Raw genomic sequence first — 22253 nt, 5'->3', positions numbered from 1 at the left:
TACCTAGGCAGCGCCAAATACCTTACCTCTTTCTTTTATACGTAACACATATACCCTTTACAGGGTCATATTTTGGAGGTAGGCTGCAGCCTTTTATTATCCTGAGCGCAGATTCTCCCCCTTTTTCATATTTTATGTATTCCCAATATTTTTATCCATGTTAATGCATCAGGTCATTGTGCCCTGTTGTTTGTTTCCTTTTGCACAGTTTTGGAATTCTTTCAATTCTACTTTTGTCTGTTTGCTGTAAGACCTGCATGTTATGAACTAGATTGTACCTATAATATTGCTGTGCAAATCTCTCCCTGTGAATATTCCTTGAGCGGCAGTCTTTTTTTTTTTTTTCTTTTTTTTTTACGTGTTAAGAATATTTTAAGCAAGAAAATACCTGTTGATTTTAAATGAATGTTGTGTCCTGGGCATCTCCAGTGACCTTAATAGGAAGCACAAACAAACTCATCTTTCGTCTGTAAACTACCAATCCTGTCAGGCCCTATGTAATAGCACTGAACAAAAACAGACATGTTTAATGTCTACCCTGGGTGACAGTCATGGGTGCCCCCATAGATACAGTGGAGTGAGTGAGCTTAGCCACCCAAGGACAGGAACTGTGTTATTCACAGCATTACCAAGTAAAAATTGAAGACTATAACAGAAAACAAATGAAGCCACCGCATTTTAAGGACTTTTAAGCTGCAGTAAAATAAATGTTTGTTTTTGCATTTAGCAGCCAGGATACTATCATTGTTTGAAATCAGTCAATCTACATATTTCTTCTGGCACAAGTTCCCTTTAGTGGTATGGTGTTATAGAATTAATAATAATTTGCATACATAGGAAACCATATGCAAATATTTGGTTTCCTACAAAATGAACACTGGGAGGTTAATTTACTAAAGGCAAATACACGGTTTACTGCAAGTGCACTTGCTCTAGATCTGAGTGGAGACTCTGAAATGAGGCGAAGTTCTGCTGGTTTCTCATATCCAATCATGTACAAAAATGCTATCATTTTTTTTTTTCTTGCATGTGATTGAGTTTACTTTGCAAAGTGAAGTTTTACCTCATTTTCTAAGCTCTAGAGCAAGTGCACTTGTAGTGCACAGTATATATACAGTATATTAAGTGGAGAAGATGCCTTTTGTGGGGCAGATTTGAATATTGGGTAAATATCTGGAGGAGCTTACAGGCAATATAGCTTTGGATGTACAAAGATTGTCTAGCAGTACATTACTAAATTGCTTAGCCTTCTGGATAATACAGCTTGTCTATGTGTCTGTGTTTCTGAACTTTGCTACTGTTTGATATGCACGTTACTATACAGACATCGAACTGCCAATTAAGCTCTTGTAATGGAGTTGTCCATGTACTTTCCTTTGTGTGTCCGCAGACATCTGGAGATAAAAAACGCTCAGGCCATGCAGAAAGTAATGGTTTTGCCAGCCACATAAATCTTCCTGACTTAGTCCAGCAGAGCCACTCCCCGGTGGGTACTCCAACCGAGCCTATAGGGAGAGGTTCAACGCATGCACAGGAAGTGGAGACTGGGACTGAAGTAGGTGGTGGCAGTACCAAACTAACACTTCCGCTTACTGGATAACTGGTTGCTAGTACTGACCGTTGTGCTACTTTATTTCTCTTCATCTTTCCTTCCCTAACCCTGTTTTAGCAATGCAAATGCATGCATGTTAGGTTTTTTGCTGGTGAAGGGAGGATGTGTCTTTATAACTGGTTTTGGTACCCCAAAATTGAGCAATATCTGTTTTTCTCAGCTCATGCATGCTGTAGGTCCCTCCTTAATGCACCATTTGTTATCTGGCATAGCTGTATTCCAGAAAAAAAAAATTGTGTGTGTATGTATACGTGAATGCAGGGGGCTATAGAAATGCATCAAAACAGCTAGTAATTAGTATAGCTTTGATATAAAAATAGCTTAATGTTCAGTTTACAATTGCATTCTTTTTTTGTGATGCAGATGATGAATGCCAATAAAGTGTCAAGGATACTAAAATGTTATTTGTGGTCACATTTTGCCTACTAAAGTAGTTGATCTGTAGAATAAATGCATTAGTACACAGCACCTAGTGAGAGAGGGTGGTATCCAATCCTGATAAAATTTGTAAATGTACCATACTATCTTGTGTGTTAGCTGCATGCATGTTCCAGGGTAGTAAGATTGAATCCGGCATTCATCTAACTTTTGCGTAACAAAATGTAATTTCCCTCCTCCCTGAGCAGCGTGAGGCATGGAGAACCACTAAACTCTGGGCTCCTGGTGTTGTGTACTTTTAGGATTAAGTAATTACTTGTAATGCATGTTTATTATTGATATTATAACTACTTTTTAAACTAGTATAATTATATACAATATTCTTACTATAAGAATTACTATATCATTATTAATGCTGCTTAATTGTCACCATATCATTAACCTTATTGTAACATTTTTGTTTATAATGGACATGATACATTTTTTTTATTTATGTTTTGCCTCTTTTTAACCATTATAGTATGGTGTAGGAAGTACAACAAAAGCATCTTTTACACCATTTGTTGATACAAGAGTTTTCCAGACATCACCCACCGATAACGATGATGAAGACGATGAAGATGATGATGATGAAGAGTCGTCGGCAACAGGTATTGAGTTGATATGGTTTGTACGTGAACACTTTATTTCTCTTATGGTAGTGTACAGATAGGTGTATAGGTGATTTATTTTGGTTTATAATGTAAGTGTAAGGGCTTTATCTAGTACTCTAGTGCTAAGAGCAGTGCTGTGTTGCCATCCATAGCAGTCAATAACAGATCAAATAGTATTATACCAATTTTCAACTAGTAAAACATATATATATTAGCTATGGACTACAACACAGTACTTCTACTTCTAAAGGTTTAGTCCATATAATGCTAGGAAGAATTGACACAACGGTTGCTTCCTTTACTAATAAATCCGCCAAAGTAGTACATTGTGTGTGTCAGTCCATCACATAATGTTGATATTCACTAATTAATCTTTTCTTTATTATGCATTTCCCCCTATGCTATGCTTGAACTGGACTAAATTTCTCATATAAAGTATTCTTTTTTAATTTTCTAAATGGATGCAATGGCAAATGGTTGACCTCAAGCATGATGATGTTTCTGGTAAAGCATAGAAGAATTGTTGGGTTGCGCTCATAGTAATGTTTCTGATTAGAACAGCTTGGGACTAATCTACACATCCATACATTTTCAGAAATGGTTAGTTCATTTATGGCTGTTAGCCTGATAATACACTTTCCATTTTACTGGAATGATCTCATTGTTATCATAAACAAGGCATGGCTTACAACAGGGTAACTTTTCCTGGGGCCAAAAGTGGATGGCAAAACCTCCTCGAGTACTGGCTCATAAAAAAAACATCATTACTTTAGATTCACTACAGTTATTTTAGAAAAAGTAAAGGTCAAAGCCATAAAATGGAAGAATAGAGTTGACAAACCACCATGCTTGCCATCTCTGCATTTTTCCCTTAATCTCTTAGTCAAAGCTGATGCTAATATATTTTGGGCTGCCCAATACTGATAATAGATAATTTAGTTGAATATCTTTACATAAGTTGACTAAAACCAAATATCCTAATAAAAGTATCCACATGTTTCATATTCTTTTTTTTTTTTAATGTCTGTACCTTCTTTCTTTCATTTTTTGATAAGAATTGGGAAATTTTAAAGCTGATCTCCATATTTTAGTGAGTTTTAAATAGCAGTGCTCAGTCCAACTTGATTTTGTCTTGGGAGCGGGACAGGAAGTCCTCGTCATGCTGCCAGAACTCATGTCATATGCTGTATGTAGCTAACAGCCACTGCATGTGTTAGTGAAGTAAATAGTGTGTTTGGACCAAGCAGTGAAGTAAATAGTGTGTTTGGACCAGCTTGGTCCAAACAAGCTTTTTAAACTTTACTAAAACATGGAGATGTTTTTTAAAGCATCAATCACGTTTGCATTGCATAAACAAACAAAAATGTTCCCTGCACACTTACCAGCTAATCTACAAAAAAACAAAATGACATTGTCTAGCCATTTGTTTGAAAAAAAAAAAAAAAGGTTTTAGTTGCACAAATTTGCAAATACATGTGGAAGCTGGATTGCCTTTGTATTGCTCTCTGCGATTACTGGAGATAGTCCAAGAAGTTTTGCAATCCAGCTTCCTTCAGACCTTCCATGTAGCCAGGTGCACATTTAAACTGATGAATGGTACATAGTACAAAGCTTTAAAAATATCACCAGCACACTGATGTAGCAGAAAATTAAACATTTATTCACCACCATGTAATGTACAATGTGTTGGGGTCATGGGGAACCCCTCCTGCTTTCTGAACAAGGGGTCTTTAGTAGTCCTGAAACATTGCGCATTATGTGGTGGTGCATGTTTAATTGTATGCTTTTCTATGTTGGTGCTCCTATTTGAGATAGTTCCCCCTATTTTCCTATCAGTGAAAAAACATATTCAACAGGTACAATGACAAAACACAGATTAGAATCTTGGGGAAAGATTTGATCGTATTGCTTTCTGTGTCTAATGTGTCATACTGACAACCGCTCCACCCAATTCTTGCATGGTTAATAGAAAGGGAAGGAAAAATTCTCCAATGTGACAAATAAAAAAAACCTGACATCAGTTTCAACTCTTTCCTACTCTATCCAAAACGTGTTAAAAAAAATGGCCAGATTTTAAATAACTGTACACAATCTGTTGCATCCATTTTCTTGCTTTATTAACTAGACCTGTCTTCCAATTTTTCAGGTTACTTATATTTTTTAATCACTAATAAATCCCCCAGATCTGCTGGTCAGTCAGTGGAATTCTGTAATTACAGCACTGAATAAGTATTATTATGTAAAACGAAGCAGCACCAGTTGTCATTCTTCCCAGCTGAAGGATCTTAGGCCATTTTGATTTATTTTGTTTTTTTTTTTGTTGCTGCGCTTGAAGTTTTATTTCTTTATCTCCTTTCCCCTCTGAATGAGAATGTCTAATCAGGAGTGGGTTAGCAGAGGCCTCATCAGTTATTGCTAAACTACATGCTTAATTGACAGAGGACTGTGGGACATGTAGTTCAGCAACATCTGCAGCCCTCAAAGCGGTCCACGCCATGTATGAAATGTGAAATGCTGAGATTTGTCACAGAACACGCATGCTCCATTTTCTTATTCTTTTTTTGCTGAATGAAGAGAGTGTTTTTTTTAGCCCTGTTTACTAGCGAACTGCTTAGACAAGAACAAGCCAAGCTGAATGAGGCCAGAAAAATATCAGTGGTAAACGTGAACCCTACCAATATTCGTCCTCACAGCGATACTCCAGAGATCCGGAAATACAAGAAACGCTTTAATTCTGAGATACTTTGTGCAGCATTATGGGGTAAGTCAACTTTTGTTTTGGGGAAAAGTACATTTTTGCTGCATTTTCCTTTCTGGAATGTTTAGCCTAATTCCCTAACAATTTTTAAGCAGGTCGCTTTTTATATATAGGCGACACAACATATTTTCTGGTGTGGTGTGGGAAAATTTTTATGAACCACAGTACATTGTAAGTCACTGACCTGGAACAAGTATTCAAATTAGAAGGCCACCACAAGACGTCAGAACTTATAATCCATATACCTATTTTGGGGAGTGACTCAAATTATTCAAGCTTGAATTTACATGAAAGCCAGGCATTTAGCATTTTTTAGGTACACCAAACTTGAAAGAAATATGTGGGCTGCCATTCGAAACTGCTAGCTGCTTGGCTGTGTCTGGCTTCAAATCTTCTGAATTACAGAACCACAATAAGCAAATGAAAGTTGGTGAAAAGTTAGATATTTTAATGTCTGCTTGTTCTGGGTCAGTGGCTCTGACATGTTGAAGCCAAAGCATCAACTTAAAGCTGGGAATATACAGATCGAAATTTGTCCTGTTCAGCAGGGACTGGCCTGAATTTCAGTTCATTTGTGGCAACCCCCACTTGACAGAAACCAATTGTTGTATTCTGACAGCAAAGAAACCTCTATAGGGAATAAAATGTGCTTACATGGAAAGGGGGGGGGGTGATTCCTCCAACCCACCTTACTTGTGTGGTTTGGGAAATCTGTTAGTTTTTGCTGAAAACAATAAAAACTAACCATACCCAGCATATCAGGCAGTCAACTAGCATTTTTAAATGAGGCAGTTTCTCTTATTGTGATGAAGATGAGGAGTGCTGGGATATTTGGAGTATTGTGGTATGCACTTGATAGTTTATGGCAACTCTCTGGTGCAAAAGGACCTTTTTGGATGGTCCTAGTGGAAACCTGTAGGAGAATTCAAGGAAGAAGACATAACTCCACTGAGGAAGTCCACAAACTTGTATGGTTAATCAACCGAAAAAACACATTGTGGGGGCTACAGGAAGTATACAATCAAAATATAACCAATGACAAATTCAACTATACAAAATTTGCCAATTAATTATAACTCAGTATCGGTTTAGTGTTTTAGAATACAGTTTGTAATTTTTTTTAGACATGGCGACATATCAATTAATCTCATTTATAAGAAATTAATTGTAAATTGACAACCTTCATAATGATTATTACTTAAATAAAAATATCATGATAATATAATACAAAGCAATATAAATGTGGTCTCAATAGTAAGAATTATAATATTAATAACTATATTTAATTGAACCCTAAATACTGATAACATGCTTAAAACATGATGTGATAAAGATTTATAGCCAAACATATATAAAACAATCTAGTAATCATTTGCAAGTTATTGGGGAATAATATATAGGGTAAAGTTTTTGGGACAGTATATACCCTAATGAAGATTCTGAATGAATTGAAACGTATTGGAGTTTAAATATTTGTACTTTTGGTTGTCTGTTGTAATGATATATCATGATCCCAATATGACTTTGTATTTTTAATGTTGCTACCCTTGTGGAAGTGGTTTTTAATGTGTGCAATAAATGTGTTATATTTTAAGCCTTTTTGTTGTGTGCCATCAAAGTCCCAACCAGTTACCCAAACAATTTTCTGATCTGTATTAGAGATGGGGGCACTTTGCAATCTAATCAGACGTAGATGAAAAAATAGACAGGGGTTGTTTTACTAAAACTGGAGTGTGCATCTGGTGCAGCTGTACATGGTAGCCAATCAGCTAACTTCAGCTTCTTCAGTTAGGCTTTGACAATAAAACCTGTAAGCTGATTGGTTTCTGTGCAGATTTTGCACGCTCCAGTTTTGGTAAATCAACCCCATAGTTTGAAAAAAGGTTAGTAAAAAGCTAACTGGAAATTCAAAGACTAAGGTCTGGACTGAAATGGACAAGCAGCGTAGCAGTCAATCTAAATGCGAATTGCAGTGAAATATTAAATCCCAGCATATGTGCATCTGTGTGGGAACACAAATAACATATAGTACAGAAAATAGTGACTAGTGGTTGTCTATGTTTAAGATTAAAAGAAACAAGGGAACAGTAGTAAAAACTATAAGTAATAATGAATGGAATAAAGAAATAATAGTAGATAATGAAGAAACGGGATAAGTGTAAGGTGCCCGATAGCCAGTGCGGGAGAAAAGGCAATATGCAGATATGGAAACTTACTGTTCTAGTGCTGGTTTGCCAGCACCCGAACTAGGCTACAACAGGGCTTTAAATCCCATTTAAGATGCCTAGTATGTTGGAGTTTGAGGGGGGATAGTGGAGTAGAAGTTTCAAGGGTTGTGGCCAAAGAATGTGTTTGTTAGGAAATGTGACCAGATGACATGTTTTGTTTGTATAAGCTGTCACCCTGGAGGGGCTGTATATATAAGAGCTATATAGGGACAGAGAAGTGGACAAATCCCTTTCTGCAGAAACAAAATATCATGCAATAATAATGAGTGGGGAAGTGGTTAGCTGAAATCTGTGGGAGTAGTCAGTGGTGTATACATTTAATCTCAGACAAAGGTGTATGAGGTTTGGCCACACTCCCCTATTACTTCCACATTCCCTATTCACACCTCACTTACTTGGCGCTTTTTATGATATTTAAAGTCCTGCTCCAGCCTAGTTCATGTGTGGCCAAACTCGTGCCTGAACACTCGATCCCAGTGTGCTTAGCAGTAAATATTATTATATGCACATCAGCTTCTCTCACACTGGCTGCAGGGATTCCTACACTAATCTATTCTCTTGAATCCCTTATGCTTCTATTACTAAGTCTTTCTTTTTTAATTACTAACATTCCCTCCTTTCTTGTACACCTTTACATAGACAACCACTTAGTCACTATTTTCTATGCCATATGTCATTTATGTTCCCCTGTGGATAAAAACAAGCTGGTATTTAACACATCGCTACCACTCTCTTTTTTACATTGCTTTATATTCAGCTTGTCGCGATAACTTTTTTCCTGACTATATATACAGTATCTCACAAAAGTGAGTACACCCCTCACATTTTTGTAAATATTTTATATCTTTTCATGTGACAACACTGAAGAAATGACACTTTGCTACAATGTAAAGTAGTGAGTGTACAGCTTGTATAACAGTGTAAATTTGATGTCCCCTCAAAAAAACTCAACACATAGCCATTTATGTCTAAACCGCTGGCAACAAAAGTGAGTACACCCCTAAGTGAAAATGTCCAAATTGGGCCCAATTAGCTATTTTCCCTCCCCCAGTGTCATGTGACTCGTTAGTGTTACAGGTCTCAGGTGTGAATGGGAAGCAGGTGTGTTAAATTTGGTTTTATTGCTCTCACTGTCTCATACTGGTCAGTAGAAGTTCAAAAAAAGAATTGTTGCTCTACATAAAGAAGGCCTAAGCTATAAGAAGATTGCAGGGCACTGAAACTGAGCTGTAGCACTGTGGCCAAGACCATACAGCGGTTTAACAGGACAGGTTCCACTCAGGACCGGCCTCGCCATGGTCTGGGGCTGCATGAGTGCTGCTGGCACTGGGGAGCTACTGTTAATTGAGGGAACCATGAATGTTAACATGTACTGGTACATACTGAAGCAGAGCATGATCCCCTCCCTTCGGAGACTGGGCTGCAGGGCAGTATTCCAACATAACGACCCCCAAACACATCCCCAAGACAACCACTGCCTTGCTAAAGAAGCTGAGGGTAAAGGTAATGGACTGGCCAAGCATGTCCCCAGACCTAAACCCTATTGAGCATCTGTGGGGCATCCTTAAAACAAAAGGTGGAGGAGCGCAAGGTCTTTAACATCCACCAGCTCTGTGATGTCATGGAGGAGTGGAAGAGGACTCCAGTGGCAGCCTGTGAAGCTCTGGTGAACTCCATGCCCAAGAGGGTTAAGGCAGTGCTGGAAAATAATGGTGGCCACAGAAAATATTGACACTTTGGGCCCAATTTGGACATTGTCACTTAGGAGTGTACTCACTTTTGTTGCCAGCGGTTTAGACATTAATGGCTGTGTGTTGTTATTTCGAGGGGACAGCAAATTTCCACTGCTATACAAGCTGTACACTTACTACTTTACATTGTAGCAAAGTATAATTTCTTCAATGTTGTCACATGAAAAGATAGAATAAAATATTTACAAAAATGTGAGGGGTGTACTCACTTTTGTGAGATACTGTGTATTTATATATATATATATATATATATATATATATATGTGTGTGTGTGTGTGTGTGTGTAAATACACTCACCAGCCACTTTATTAGGTACACCTGTTCAATTGCTTGGTAACACAATCTAGACGTGGTGAAGATGGCTTGATGAAGTTCAAACCGAGAATCAAAATGGAGAAGAAAGGGAATTTAAATGACTTTGAAGTTGGCATGATTGTTTGTGCCAGACAGGCTGGTCTGAGTATTTAAAAAACTGCTGATCTACTGGGATTTTCACGCACAACCATCTCTAGGGTTTACAGAGAATGGTCCAAAAAATAGAAAATATACAGTGAGCGGCAGTTGTGTGGATAAAAATGCCTTGTTGATGTCAGAGGAGAATGGGCAGACTGGTTCGAGATGATAGTAAGGCAACAGTAACTCAAATAACCACTCGTTACAGAATACCATCAAACCTTGAAGCAGATGGGATTCAGCAGCAGAAGAGCACACCGGGTGCCACTCCTGTCAGCTAAGAACAGGAAACTGAGGCTACAATTCGCACAGGCTCACCAAAATTGGACAATAAAAGATTGGAAAAACGTTGCCTGGTCTGATGAGTCTCGATTTCAGCTGCAACATTCCGATGGTAGGATCAGAATTTGGCATAAACAACGTGAAAGATGGTTTAGGCTGGTGATGGTGCTGTATTGGTGTAGGGGGTATTTTCTTGGCAGACTTTGGGCCCCTTAGTACCAATTGAGCATCACTTAAAAACCACTGCCTTACCTTAGTATTGTTGCTGACCATGTCCATCCCTTTATGACTACAGTGTACCCATCTTCTGATGGCTACTTCCAGCAGGATAATGCACCATGTCACAAAGCTCAAATCATCTCACCACTGGTTTCTTGAACATCACAATGAGTTCACTGTACTCCAATGGCCTAAACAGTTACCAGATCTCAATCCAATAGACCACCTTTGGGATTGTGTGGAACAGGAGATTCGCATCATGGATGTGCAGCCGACAAATCTGCAGCAACTGCAAAAATCTCTGAGGACTATTTCCAACACCTTATTGAATCTATGCCACAAAAAATTAAGGCATTTCTGAAGAAGGCAAAAGGGGGGTCCAACCCGGTACTAGCAAGGTGTACCTAATATAGTGGCTGGTGAATATATATATATATATATATATATATATATATATATATATATATATATATATATATATATATATATATATATATACACTGTGTGTGTGTGTGTATATATATATATATATATATATATATATATACAGTATCTCACAAAAGTGAGTACACCCCTTACATTTAGTAAATATTTTATGATATCTTTTCATGTGACAGCACTGAAGAAATTACACTTTGCTACAATGTAAAGTATTGAGTGTACAGCTTGTATAACAGTGTACATTTGCTGTCCCCTTTAAATAACTCAACACACAGCCATTAATGTCTAAACCACTGACAACAAAAGTGAGTACACCCCCAAGTGACAGTGTCCAAATTGAGCCCAATTAGCCATTTTCCCTCCCCGGTGTCATGTGACTCGTTAGTGTTACAAGGTCTCAGGTGTGAATGGGAAACAGGTGTGTTTAATTTGGTATTATCGCTCTCACTCTCTTACTGGTCACTGGAAGTTCAACATGGCACATCATGACAAAGAACTCTCTGAGAATCTGAAAAAAAGAATTGTTGCTCTACATAAAGATGGCCTAGGCTATAAGAAGATTTCCAAGACCCTGAAACTGAGTTGCAACACAGTGGCCAAGACCATACAGCGGTTTAACAGGACATTGTTCCACTCAGAACAGGCCTCGCCATGGTCGAACAAAGAAGTTGAGTTCACATGCTCAGCGTCATATCCAGAGGTTGTCTTTGGGAAATAGAGGTGTAAGTGCTTCCAACATTGCTGCAGAGGTTGAAGGGGTGGGGAGTCAGCCTGTCAGTGGTCAGACCATTCGCTGCACACTGCATCAAATTGATTTGCATGGCTGTCGTCCCAGAAGGAAGCCTCTTCTAAAGATAATGCACAAGAAAGCCCGCAAACAGTTTGCTGAAGACAAGCAGACTAAGGACAGGGATTGCTGGAACTATGTCCTGTGGTCTGATGAGACCACGATAAACGTACTTGGTTCAGATGGTGCCAAGCATGTGTGGCAGCAACCATTTGAGGAGTACAAAGACAAGTGTGTCTTGCCTACAGTCAAGCATGGTGGTGTGAGTGTCATGGACTGGGGCTGCATGAGTGCTGCCGGCACTGGGGAGCTACATTTCATTGAGGAAAATTATGAATGCCAACTTGTACTGTGACATACTGAAGCAGAGCATAATCCCCTCCCTTCAAAGACTGGGCCACAGGGCAGTATTCCAACATAACAACCCCAAATACACCCCCAAGACGACCACTACCTTGCTAAAGAAGCTGAGGGAAATGATTATGGACTGGCCAAGCATGTCTCCAGACCTAAACCCTATTGAGCATCTGTGGCCATCTTCAAATGGAAGGTGGAGGAGTGCAAGGTCTCTAATATCCACCAGATTCGTGATGTCATCATGGAGGAGTCGAAGAGGACTCCAGTGGCAACCTGTGAAGCTCTGGTGAACTGCATGCCCAAGAGGTTTAAGGCAGTGCTCGAAATTAATGGTGGCCACACAAAATATTGACATTTTGGGCCCAATTTGAACATTTTAACTTAGGGGTGTACTTACTTTTGTTGCCCGCGGTTTAGACATTAATGGCTGTGTGTTGAGTTATTTTGAGGGGACAGCAAATTTACACTTTTATACAAGCTGTACATTCACTACTTTACATTGTAGCAAAGTGTCATTTCTTCAGTGTTGTCACATGAAAATATATATCAAAATATTTACGAAAAAGGTGAGGGGTGTTCTCACTTTTGTGAGATACTGTATATATATATATATATATATATATATATATATATATATATATATATAAAATATACAGGTGCATCTCATAAAATTAAAATATAATCAAAAAGTTTATTTCAGTTATTCAATTGAAACTCATAAAACCCAAAATTCGGTATCTCAGAATACTAGAATATTACATAAGACCAATTTAAAAAAATACTTTTTAGTAAGCCAACATTTTTGTATGTCCATGTACAGTATAGTATGCACTCTTGTACTTGGTTGGGGCTCCTTTTGCATGAATTTCTGCATCAATGCGCCGTGGCATTGAGGCGATCAGACTTTGGCACTGCTGAGTTGTTTTGGAAACCCAGGTTTCTTTGATAGCGGCCTTCGGCTGTAATGATCATGGTATCACTTTGCTTGATCAGCCAGCAAGCTCGTCTGACCTGAACCCCATAGAGAATCTGTGGGGTATTGTCAAGAGGAAGATGAGACACCAGACCCAAAAATGCAGATGAGCTGAAAGCCACTTTTAAAGAAACGAAACCTGGGCTTCCATAACACCTCAGCAGTGCCACAGGCTGATTGCCTCCATGCCACGCTGCATTGATGCAGCAATTCATGCAAAAGGAGCCCCGACCAAGTATTGAGTGCATACTATATTGTACATGGACATACTTTTCAGTAAGCCAACATTTCTGTATTAAAAATTTTTATTGGTCTTATGTAATTTTGTAATTATGGAATTATTTTCTGATACTGAATTTTAGGTTTTCACTAGCTGAATTATCTAAATAAATTAACTTTTTGATGATATTCTAATTTTATAAGATGCACCTGTATATAATTATTACTGGATTGTTACTAAATTACATATACTGTATGTTTGGCTAAAGGTGTTTTACCATATGATGGTTTTGATCATCTTTTCAGTATTTTGTTTTTTATAACATTATTATCACTATGTTACAGCTTATGGTTACATTATGTATCAATAAATATATCATTAATTTACTATGGGTTTATTATCAAGATAATACATACAGTAGGTTACATAGTTAACTATATTTTATTGACTGTATCTTGTAGCCCTAATCAAGGAATTCCATCGTAGCTCCATATGTTCGGTACACACTAAGTTTTTTTTTTTTTTTTCAACCCATCGGGCTGAACAGGAAAAAAAACTCTCCGATCGCTGTACATTCAAAATTAGTGTGGCAATTTCCCCTGCTGAGCTATTGTGTTCTGACAAGGGGACTGCCCCCCCCCCCCCCCAAGGACAAACTGATCAGCGCTTGCAACCATTGGCTGCAAGCACTGTTCGGATTCTGGTTTTCCTACATGCCCGTTCAAAAGAAGCCGGGCGATTTTTCGACCCGTATGTACCCAGCTTTAAACTCATTGACTTTTCCTGTTGAATAAAAAAAAAAAAGTTCTGTACTTCACAAATGAAGTGGCCCTTTTTTCCTCTAATCCTCACACAAATATCTTATGACAACTATTCTTTAATGGATGTTTATAGAAACAAATACTGCTGATGGGAAAGAGACATAAGCCTAAACAGTAAATTTGGTTGGCATGAAAGCTATACTTGGAATTTAGTTGCAGATAGCATCCAAATAATTGATAATCTTGATAATAACCTTTATGATATAATGCTAATTTTATCAACAATAAGATTTCTGTCAGAACCTGCCATGCACCAGTTGGGTTTTCCTTAGATCAGATATGTTAGATCAGCAAGATTTACCATTAACTGTTGATAAATATCCCATTTAGTTTATAGTCTAGGAGTAAGCAGGCATTGGTAACTTTTAAGCTAGAGGCATGTATAGTGGTTTTTCAAATTTTCATTATTTTAATAGGGTTCAGGTTAAATACAGTTTAAAAAATATTTTCTTTTCAGTCAGGTAAATATGAAATATTGCACATCAACAATGCATTCCTATTTATGGCAGGAGGTATTTTAACCTCCTCCTCCTCATGTTTTCCAGCCTCTCCCTACTTCCTGCTGATAAAAGCCTGTTTACAGAGCTCAGTAACTAAAGCTAAAGTTTGCATACCCAAGTGTACATGAGTAAGAGCAGTGACTCATGCTGCTCCTTCTGAATTTCTCCAATGTAGCAGTGAAAGATATCTCAACAACTAATCCCACAATAAATAACCCACAATGCTCTGGTATTCCTTTTAAAATTGACCCTATTAGTATTCATTACAATTCACACAGTAATATGTATCAGACACTTTTTGGATACTTTGCTTTACCACTTTAAAGGTGAACCAGAGCCAAAGCTCTTTTGGCACTACTTCTTCTGTGGGTCACAGGAGTGCACTTAGTCTTGCACTCCTGTGACCATTATTTAGCGGACAGCATGCTAAAGTCCGCTGTCGGTCCATATTTTTTAAATTAAAGTGGTTGTAAACCCTTATGGATACCCAGTGAAATGCCTGGCCTCAGGTGAAACACAGAGATGAAACAAGTCCTCCTACAAAGGTTGTTTATCTGCAGTCTTCTCTCCTCTACAGCCATTCAAAGTGCAGAATTTTTAAAGCTTGTCTGAGCTATCAGAAAAATAGGGAGGAAGAGCTGAAATTCTACTCTGCAGGGCTTAGGGAGGTGAGCTGATTGGAGGGAAAGGACACACACACCCTTCACACAGCACACAGATACAGAGCTGAGGCTGTTTGTCACCTTTTTCTTGTGGTGTCAGAAGAAACAAAAATGTGATTAATGCTGATAGCAGAGGACTGAAACAGCAGGTAAAAATTACATTTAGTGCTCCTAAAGTGGTAGTAAACTGGAAAATTAAAAGAAAACTTTTCGCCTGCAAGGCAATGTTATAATGTGCTAGTATGCATTGCATAATAAAGCTACCTTAAAACAAAGCATGTGCACGGGAGTCACGGTTTATAGCACAGAGCTCTGAAGGAACAGCACGGGTATGTCGTTTCTTCAAAATGCATGCGGCAGTGATGTCACCAGCTGCTACACAAGTAAATATCTCCTAAACTGTGCACATTTAGGAGATATTAAAAGTACCTACGTGTTAGCCTTATTACAAGCTTACCTGTGGGTAAAACATAAACAAATCGACTTTACTACCACTTTAACAGAGACAAGTACATACTATAGAAGGATATGCTTTGTTCATATTTCATGCCTGAGGTTTATAACCACTTTAAAAACTACTTTTTATAGATATATATTGAATCAAAGTCAATATAAGCTGGCTAGCATGTGCTGACTCTTTAAGCAAACTGATACTTGGCATTTAAATTTATCATGAAAAATGTCAGTTTCACAACCATTTGGTGCTAACAAAATCTTTTTTTTCTGCACACAGGTGTAAACTTACTAGTGGGCACAGAGAATGGGCTGATGTTGTTGGACCGCAGTGGGCAAGGAAAGGTCTACAACCTTATCAACAGGAGGAGGTTTCAGCAGATGGATGTTCTAGAGGGACTGAATGTCCTGGTAACCATATCAGGTGTGGTATTTACTTTTTTCAGACTTGTTATGCTTGTGTACAAGAAACCATGGGGCATTGTGTCTGTGTCTATACCAAAAACCAAGAACAGATCAAGAGTTCCGACTCCCTTGCCTTCAAAGTTCTAGGCAGTCAGTTGTTCCCTCAGCCACCAGCCATACATTTTGCATTGATGCAAATAAACTGTCAAAGGCATTCACTGTAGACAATGTCAAAGTCTAATTAGTGGCTCAAAGATATTTGATGTTTACTATACAGAATAAGAGCCTGAACACTGAAAGGTCTTAAGTGACTAAAATTGTAAAGGAAAATGGCAAACAACTGTGAGTTACATTTTAGCCTCGATGCTTTTTTGGGTTTTACTGTGCTAACTCATTAATATATATATATATATATATATATATATATATATATATGTGTTAATATATCACACACACACACACACACACACAAAATAAGGAGTATGTATAGTATAACCATTTCACAGTTGTCTTCAGTACATGCACTAGCTGACATAGTGCATTTTTTGAATAGACTGTACCTTTTACCTCCTGTATATACATGTAAGTATACACTAATTATCTGTAAGTAACAACATATCCTTTCGCAAATCTTTTTTTTTGAATCAAGACTTGTGTTATATGTCTCATTAGGGAAAAAGAACAAGCTAAGAGTGTATTACCTTTCCTGGCTGAGGAACCGGATATTGCACAATGATCCAGAGGTAGAGAAGAAGCAGGGCTGGATAACAGTAGGGGAATTAGAAGGCTGTGTGCATTATAAAGTTGGTGAGTTCTCTTTATTGCATTACAATAAACATAACGTACACATGGTTTTTAGTCCTCAACATCCAATTGGATATAGACTGATATTCCTATTGTTATTAAAGTGGTCCAAAACCCCTCTTTAAACCAAAGCTTTTTTTTTTTTTTTTTTTTACAATTCACCCTCCTCTCCACTGCATTATCACTAATGTGAAATACTAAACTGTCAGAATTTAACAGTTGGTGACAGCTGGCTGTTGTCACTGAATGGCTGGCTGTACAAGAATGTCACTCTAACAACATCTAGGTGACCTGCCTGAGAGGTTGTGCTCTAGCATCATTGGCTGTAGGGTCCTGGAGCTTCTGTTGGGTAGGAACTCGACTGCTTGGCTAATGAAAATTGAAGGGGGGGGAGATTTTTTTATAAAAAAGCTTTGATTGTAAGAACTGTTTAGCTCTGACTTAAACTGGAAATAGCAAACATATGATTGCATATAGTGAACCATAGTACTAGGATATTTACTCTGTTGTGCTAGTATTCCCTTAGCAGACTTGTATACCTACATAAGTTAAAGCCATCCTGTCGCTGAAAAACAAAGTGACACAAAAGTTCTCCTGTAAAAGAAGACACTTCATACCTACTAGTCCGGGCACACATTTGTAAAATCCTGCTCTGGTGCTATGCAAAGGTGCCTGACACAGTAGTTACATAGAGGTTCCAAGAGGAACAAAAGAATGCGGTAGAGGATGCAAGTATCCAACATACCTGGAAATGTATTGGATGCAAAAGATTCTTGAAGCAGCAGAGCAAAGATTCATAAACAGGTTTCAGTATAGGCAGGTATGAAGTGTCTTCTTTTTTTCAAGAACATTTTTATTTTTTCTGCTTTCAACAACAGGGTCACTTTAAAATATTCTGTGTACTGTCTATCAAGTTAAAAGAAACATGTTATGATTTGGTTCTTAAGTAAGCACAGAACCAGGTGGCAGCACAGTATGGATAAAGGTATTTGCACATTTGTATTTTTTTTCTCACTTTAGGACTCTATTATGATAAAGTCTGTATTTGTTTCACTCTTTTTTTTTTAGTAAAATATGAAAGAATCAAGTTCTTGGTTATTGCATTAAAGAGTTCTGTAGAGATTTATGCCTGGGCTCCAAAGCCGTACCATAAGTTTATGGCTTTTAAGGTATGTAGCATTTATTTATATTTTCATTTGGAGGGCCCGAGATCACCAGCAAGCTGTTTGTAAAAGTAATTAGTCTTTATTGGTTTCTCAAAACAGGCAAACACAAATGGCTTTCTTTAGCAAAAGTAATGTATTCAGTTTACAGTCCTGGTGTAAGGAAAACCATACAACAAAGTTCATTACCAGTCTCTGGTCCCACACTGGGTTTACCTTGTACACAGGGGTTGGCTTTCTATCCAATGGGCGTGCTGGAAAACCATTGTTTGACCAGCATCCGATCAGTGCTGCCAGAACTCAAAGGCACAGCAGGGGGGAGATCGCCGCACTAACATTGTATGTCATAGAATGCCAATCTCTTAGTTTTTTAGAGTTTTTTTGTTCATCCCTTCGGGTTGAACACCCCTAAGTGAAAATGTCTAAAGTGGGACCAAAGTGTCAATATTTTGTGTGGCTACCATTATTTTCCAGCACTGCCCTAACCCTCTTGGGCATTGAGTTAACCAGAGCTTCACAGGTTGCCACTGGGGTACTCTTCCACTCCTCCATCACGACATCACAGAGCTGATGGATGTTAGAGACCTTGCGCTTCTCCACCTTCGATTTCAGGATGCCCCACAGACGCTCAATAGGGTTTAGGTCTGGAGGCATGCGTGGCCAGTCCATCACCTTTACCTTCAGCTACTTTAGCAAGGCAGTGGTCGTCATGGAGGTGTGTTTGGATTTGTTATCATGTTGGAATACTGCCCTGCGGCCTAATCTCCGAAGGGAGGGGGATCATGCTCTACTTCAGTATGTCTTCAGTACATTTTGGCATTCATGGTTCCCTCGATGAACTGTAGCTCTGCAGTCCAGGCAGCACTCATGCAGCCCCAGACTGTGACACTCTCACCACCATGCTTGACTGTAGGCAAAGACACACTTGTTTTTGTACTCCACACCTGGTTGCCGCCACACACGTTTGACACTATCTGAACCAAATAAGTTTTTCTTGGTCTCATCAGACCACAGGACATGGTTCCAGTAATCCATGTCCTTAGTCTGCTTGTCTTCAGTAAACTGTTTGCAGGCTTTTTTGTGTATCATCTTTAGAAGAGGCTTCCTTCTGGGATGATAGCCTTGCAGACCAATTTGATGCAGTGTCGGGCATATGGTCTCAGCACTGACAGGCTGACCCCCCCCACCCCTTCATCCTCTGCAGCAATGATGACAGCACTCATATGTCTATTTCCCAAAGACAACCTCTGAATATGATGCTGAACATGTGCACTCAACCTTTTGGTCGACCATGGTTTGGCCTGTTCTGAGTGGAACCTGTCCTGTTAAACCGCTGTATGGTCTTGGCCACCATGCTGCAGCTCAGTTTCAGGGTCTTGGCAATCTTCTTATAGCCTAGGACATCTTTATGTAGAGCAAAAATTGATTTTTTTCAGATCCTCAGAGACTTTGCCATGAGGTTCCATGTTGAACTTCCAGTGACCAGTGGCTGGGGGAAGAAGGTTCTCATTCAAGATTTTACAATACATGGCCCCAGCCATTTCACCCCTCAATGTGGCAAAGCCAGGTTGTACCTTTAGCAGGAAAACCGCCCCAAAGCAAAATGTTTCCGTCTCCGTGCTTGACTGTAGAGATGGTTTTCTTAGGGTCATAGTCCGAATTTTTCTTCCTCCAAACACGACAAGTCGAGTTAATGCCAAAAACATCACTTTTGGTCTCGTCTGACCACAGCACTTTCTCCCAATCCTTCTTTGAATCATTTAGATGTTCATTGCTAAACTTCAGACGAGCCTGTAGATGTGCCTTCTTGAGGAGGGGGACCTTGCGGGCACTGCAGAATTCCTATCTATGGTGGCATATTGTGTTACCAGTGGTTTGTTTTGGTGACTGTGGTCCCAACTAGTGATGCACAAACATCTGATGGGACGGTACGCAAATTCGCTCAAATGTTCCTGCGGTTCGCGGTGGGTCCCATTCATTTTAATGACAGACGAACATGAAAAACCTCCAGGTCATATTTGCAGCCACAAAATACTTACTAGCTGTGCACACATAGTCCCACAACATGGACACTGACATACCAGAAGTATTAAGCGAATCTGTGATAGACCAGCATTCTTTTTTATCTGCAAAAGTTTGTCAATTCAGGAGCGCATGAAGGCCATGGAGGAGAGGCAATGCCAGGCTATGAAGGGGTTGCAGGAGATGATCCTGCTATTGGAAACGTTGCCAGAAAATTTTTAATTTTAAAGTTATATAAATTGTTTTTACAGTTATAACGTGTATTTTGTTTTTTGTAATATTGCTCGGTTTTAGTTTAATAGCTCGGCCTAAATCAGCCAGAACTGACAGCTGCCGGTAAATACATGTCAAATACATATAGGGTCCATGCACATGTCTGTAAAATGGGACCGCATCCATTCCACAATTTAGCAGAACGTTTACAGACCCATTGATTTTCAATTCCAGTCTGAAAAATTTGGCCTTCACAGGATAAAGAAGTAAGTGTCGGCCAGTACAGGCCCCAAAAATTAGCCAACAGGCGTTCACCTGACAGCAAAGAACTTTGTATTCTGTGGCTGGAGGTACATTAGGCATTCACAGGATACAGAAGTAAGTGTCGGCCATTACAGGCCCCAAAAATTAGCCGACAGGTGTTCACCTGACAGCAAAGAACTTTGTATTCTGTGGCCGGAGGTACATTAGGCATTCACAGGGTAAATAAGTGTCGGCCATTACAGGCCCCAAAAATTAGCTGATAGACATTCACCTGACAGCAAAGAACTTTGTATTCTGTGGCTGGAGGTACATTAGGCATTCACAGGGTAAATAAGTGTCGGCCATTACAGGCCCCAAAAATTAGCTGACAGGCATTCACCTGCCAGCAAAGAACTTTGTATTCTGTGGCTGGAGGTACATTAGGCATTCACAGGTGATGGATCGGAAAATAATTCCTGTGACTCAAGCGGAGGGTATATGGTGGTGGTGAGGGGTAGTGCTGCGCTACCTCTTGCGTGATAAACGGTATTTCTAATGAGAGACAGTCAAAAATAGGTAGCTCTATAGATCAGAAGAAAATGTAAACAAATAGAGATCTTCTCAAAAAATAAATATGTAAATAAACGAGGTATATATCTAAAATATCAATCTAATATCCATAAATATAAAAAGCAGTGTAAAGGGGAGGTGCTATGGGTAGTGCAAAAAATGGTGGTTGGACACAAAGTGTGTATTGCTGTGATTGCCACAAAGTGCCTTGTGCTAACGGATAAAACTAGGTATAAATTAAATAATATACATATAGGTGCTAATACATACATACGTGTAAAAAGTGACCGTGCTGATACTTACAAAAATTTAAAAAAATAGGTTTAACTGGAGAACAAGTGCATACAAGTAAATATTCAAAAGGTAATAATTGTAAGTATATAAATAAGTTCAAATAAAGTGCATTGTGCACAAGTGTAGTAACAGTGCTTGTACTAAGCCAAGTGCTGGGTGCAGGTGACAATAAATCAATCCGAGGTATATGTGCAGATGGATACTACTGGGTACTTCCAAAAAAAGAAAGTGCAGGTGATGGAACGTGAAGGGATCTCCTAATCCTGCGGTTGGCCTCTCACCTGTAACTTTCTTGTGTAAAGCCTGTAGGTAGGTTTGGCTGCAGGGTTCCAGGGATGGGTCCCTCTCCTGGTTCCTGGTACTGGTCTGTCTTCTGATACAGGGTGGAGGGGTGTGGTCAATCACTCCAGGGTTCCCAGGGTCCTGTGAATAGGGTCTCCTATGATCCTATGACTGGGAATTTCCGCTACTCCTGGCAGTATTCTCCTGGCAATATTCTCAGAGATGGGGTACAAATAAGGGACCTCTCATAGTGTAGTATGTCAGCAAATTTATTTAAAAAAAGATTGCAATAACTCACATTTAAAATTACTGTCAGCAGTAAGGTAAAACGAATGGAGGTAATGTGCGTCTCTTCCTCATACGTCACTTCCGGGGGTCCTACGCGTTGCTTCACATGATCTCGTGACTTCTTCCGCGATGCCCAGTGAACATTTCCAGGCATTTTCCTATATCCTATACTTCTGTTCATGGCATTTTCCACCACATGCAAGTACTATGTATTTCCCGAACGTGGACGTTTTTTGTTTGGGAAATATGTTGAAACATGCATGTGCATGTAAAAGCTGAAATACTGAAGTATCTGCGCTTAACAATCACAGCCGATCACTTGTATGGCAGGCTTTACACGGCACGTACGACTCCCCAAGCACAGGAAAAATCCTAAAATTGTATCCTGGACATATTTTCAGCCTCTTACCATCCACTTACA

At 39.0% G+C, this 22253-nt stretch overlaps 1 protein-coding gene across 11 annotated transcripts in view; it reads left to right on the top strand.

Moving 5' to 3' along the window:
• TNIK (TRAF2 and NCK interacting kinase) overlaps positions 1-22253 on the top strand; it is a 478118-nt gene that overhangs the window by 435038 nt on the left and 20827 nt on the right. For 10 of the 11 annotated variants that reach the window (XM_082249643.1, XM_082249642.1, XM_082249649.1 and 7 more), the window contains 6 exons: positions 1391-1555; positions 2511-2640; positions 5234-5404; positions 15829-15972; positions 16626-16760; positions 17826-17926. In XM_082249643.1, coding sequence (XP_082105769.1) covers positions 1391-1555; positions 2511-2640; positions 5234-5404; positions 15829-15972; positions 16626-16760; positions 17826-17926 — 846 coding nt within the window. The remainder of the gene's footprint in view (positions 1-1390; positions 1556-2510; positions 2641-5233; positions 5405-15828; positions 15973-16625; positions 16761-17825; positions 17927-22253) is intronic. The other variant, XM_082249647.1, reaches the window with a different exon arrangement.

Source organism: Pelophylax lessonae (genome assembly GCF_965119305.1).
Source record: "Pelophylax lessonae genome assembly, chromosome: 3".
NCBI classification, from domain to species: domain Eukaryota; kingdom Metazoa; phylum Chordata; class Amphibia; order Anura; family Ranidae; genus Pelophylax; species Pelophylax lessonae.
Note: the sequence above shows the minus strand (reverse complement) of the source record. Positions and strands in the feature narration are given on the sequence as shown.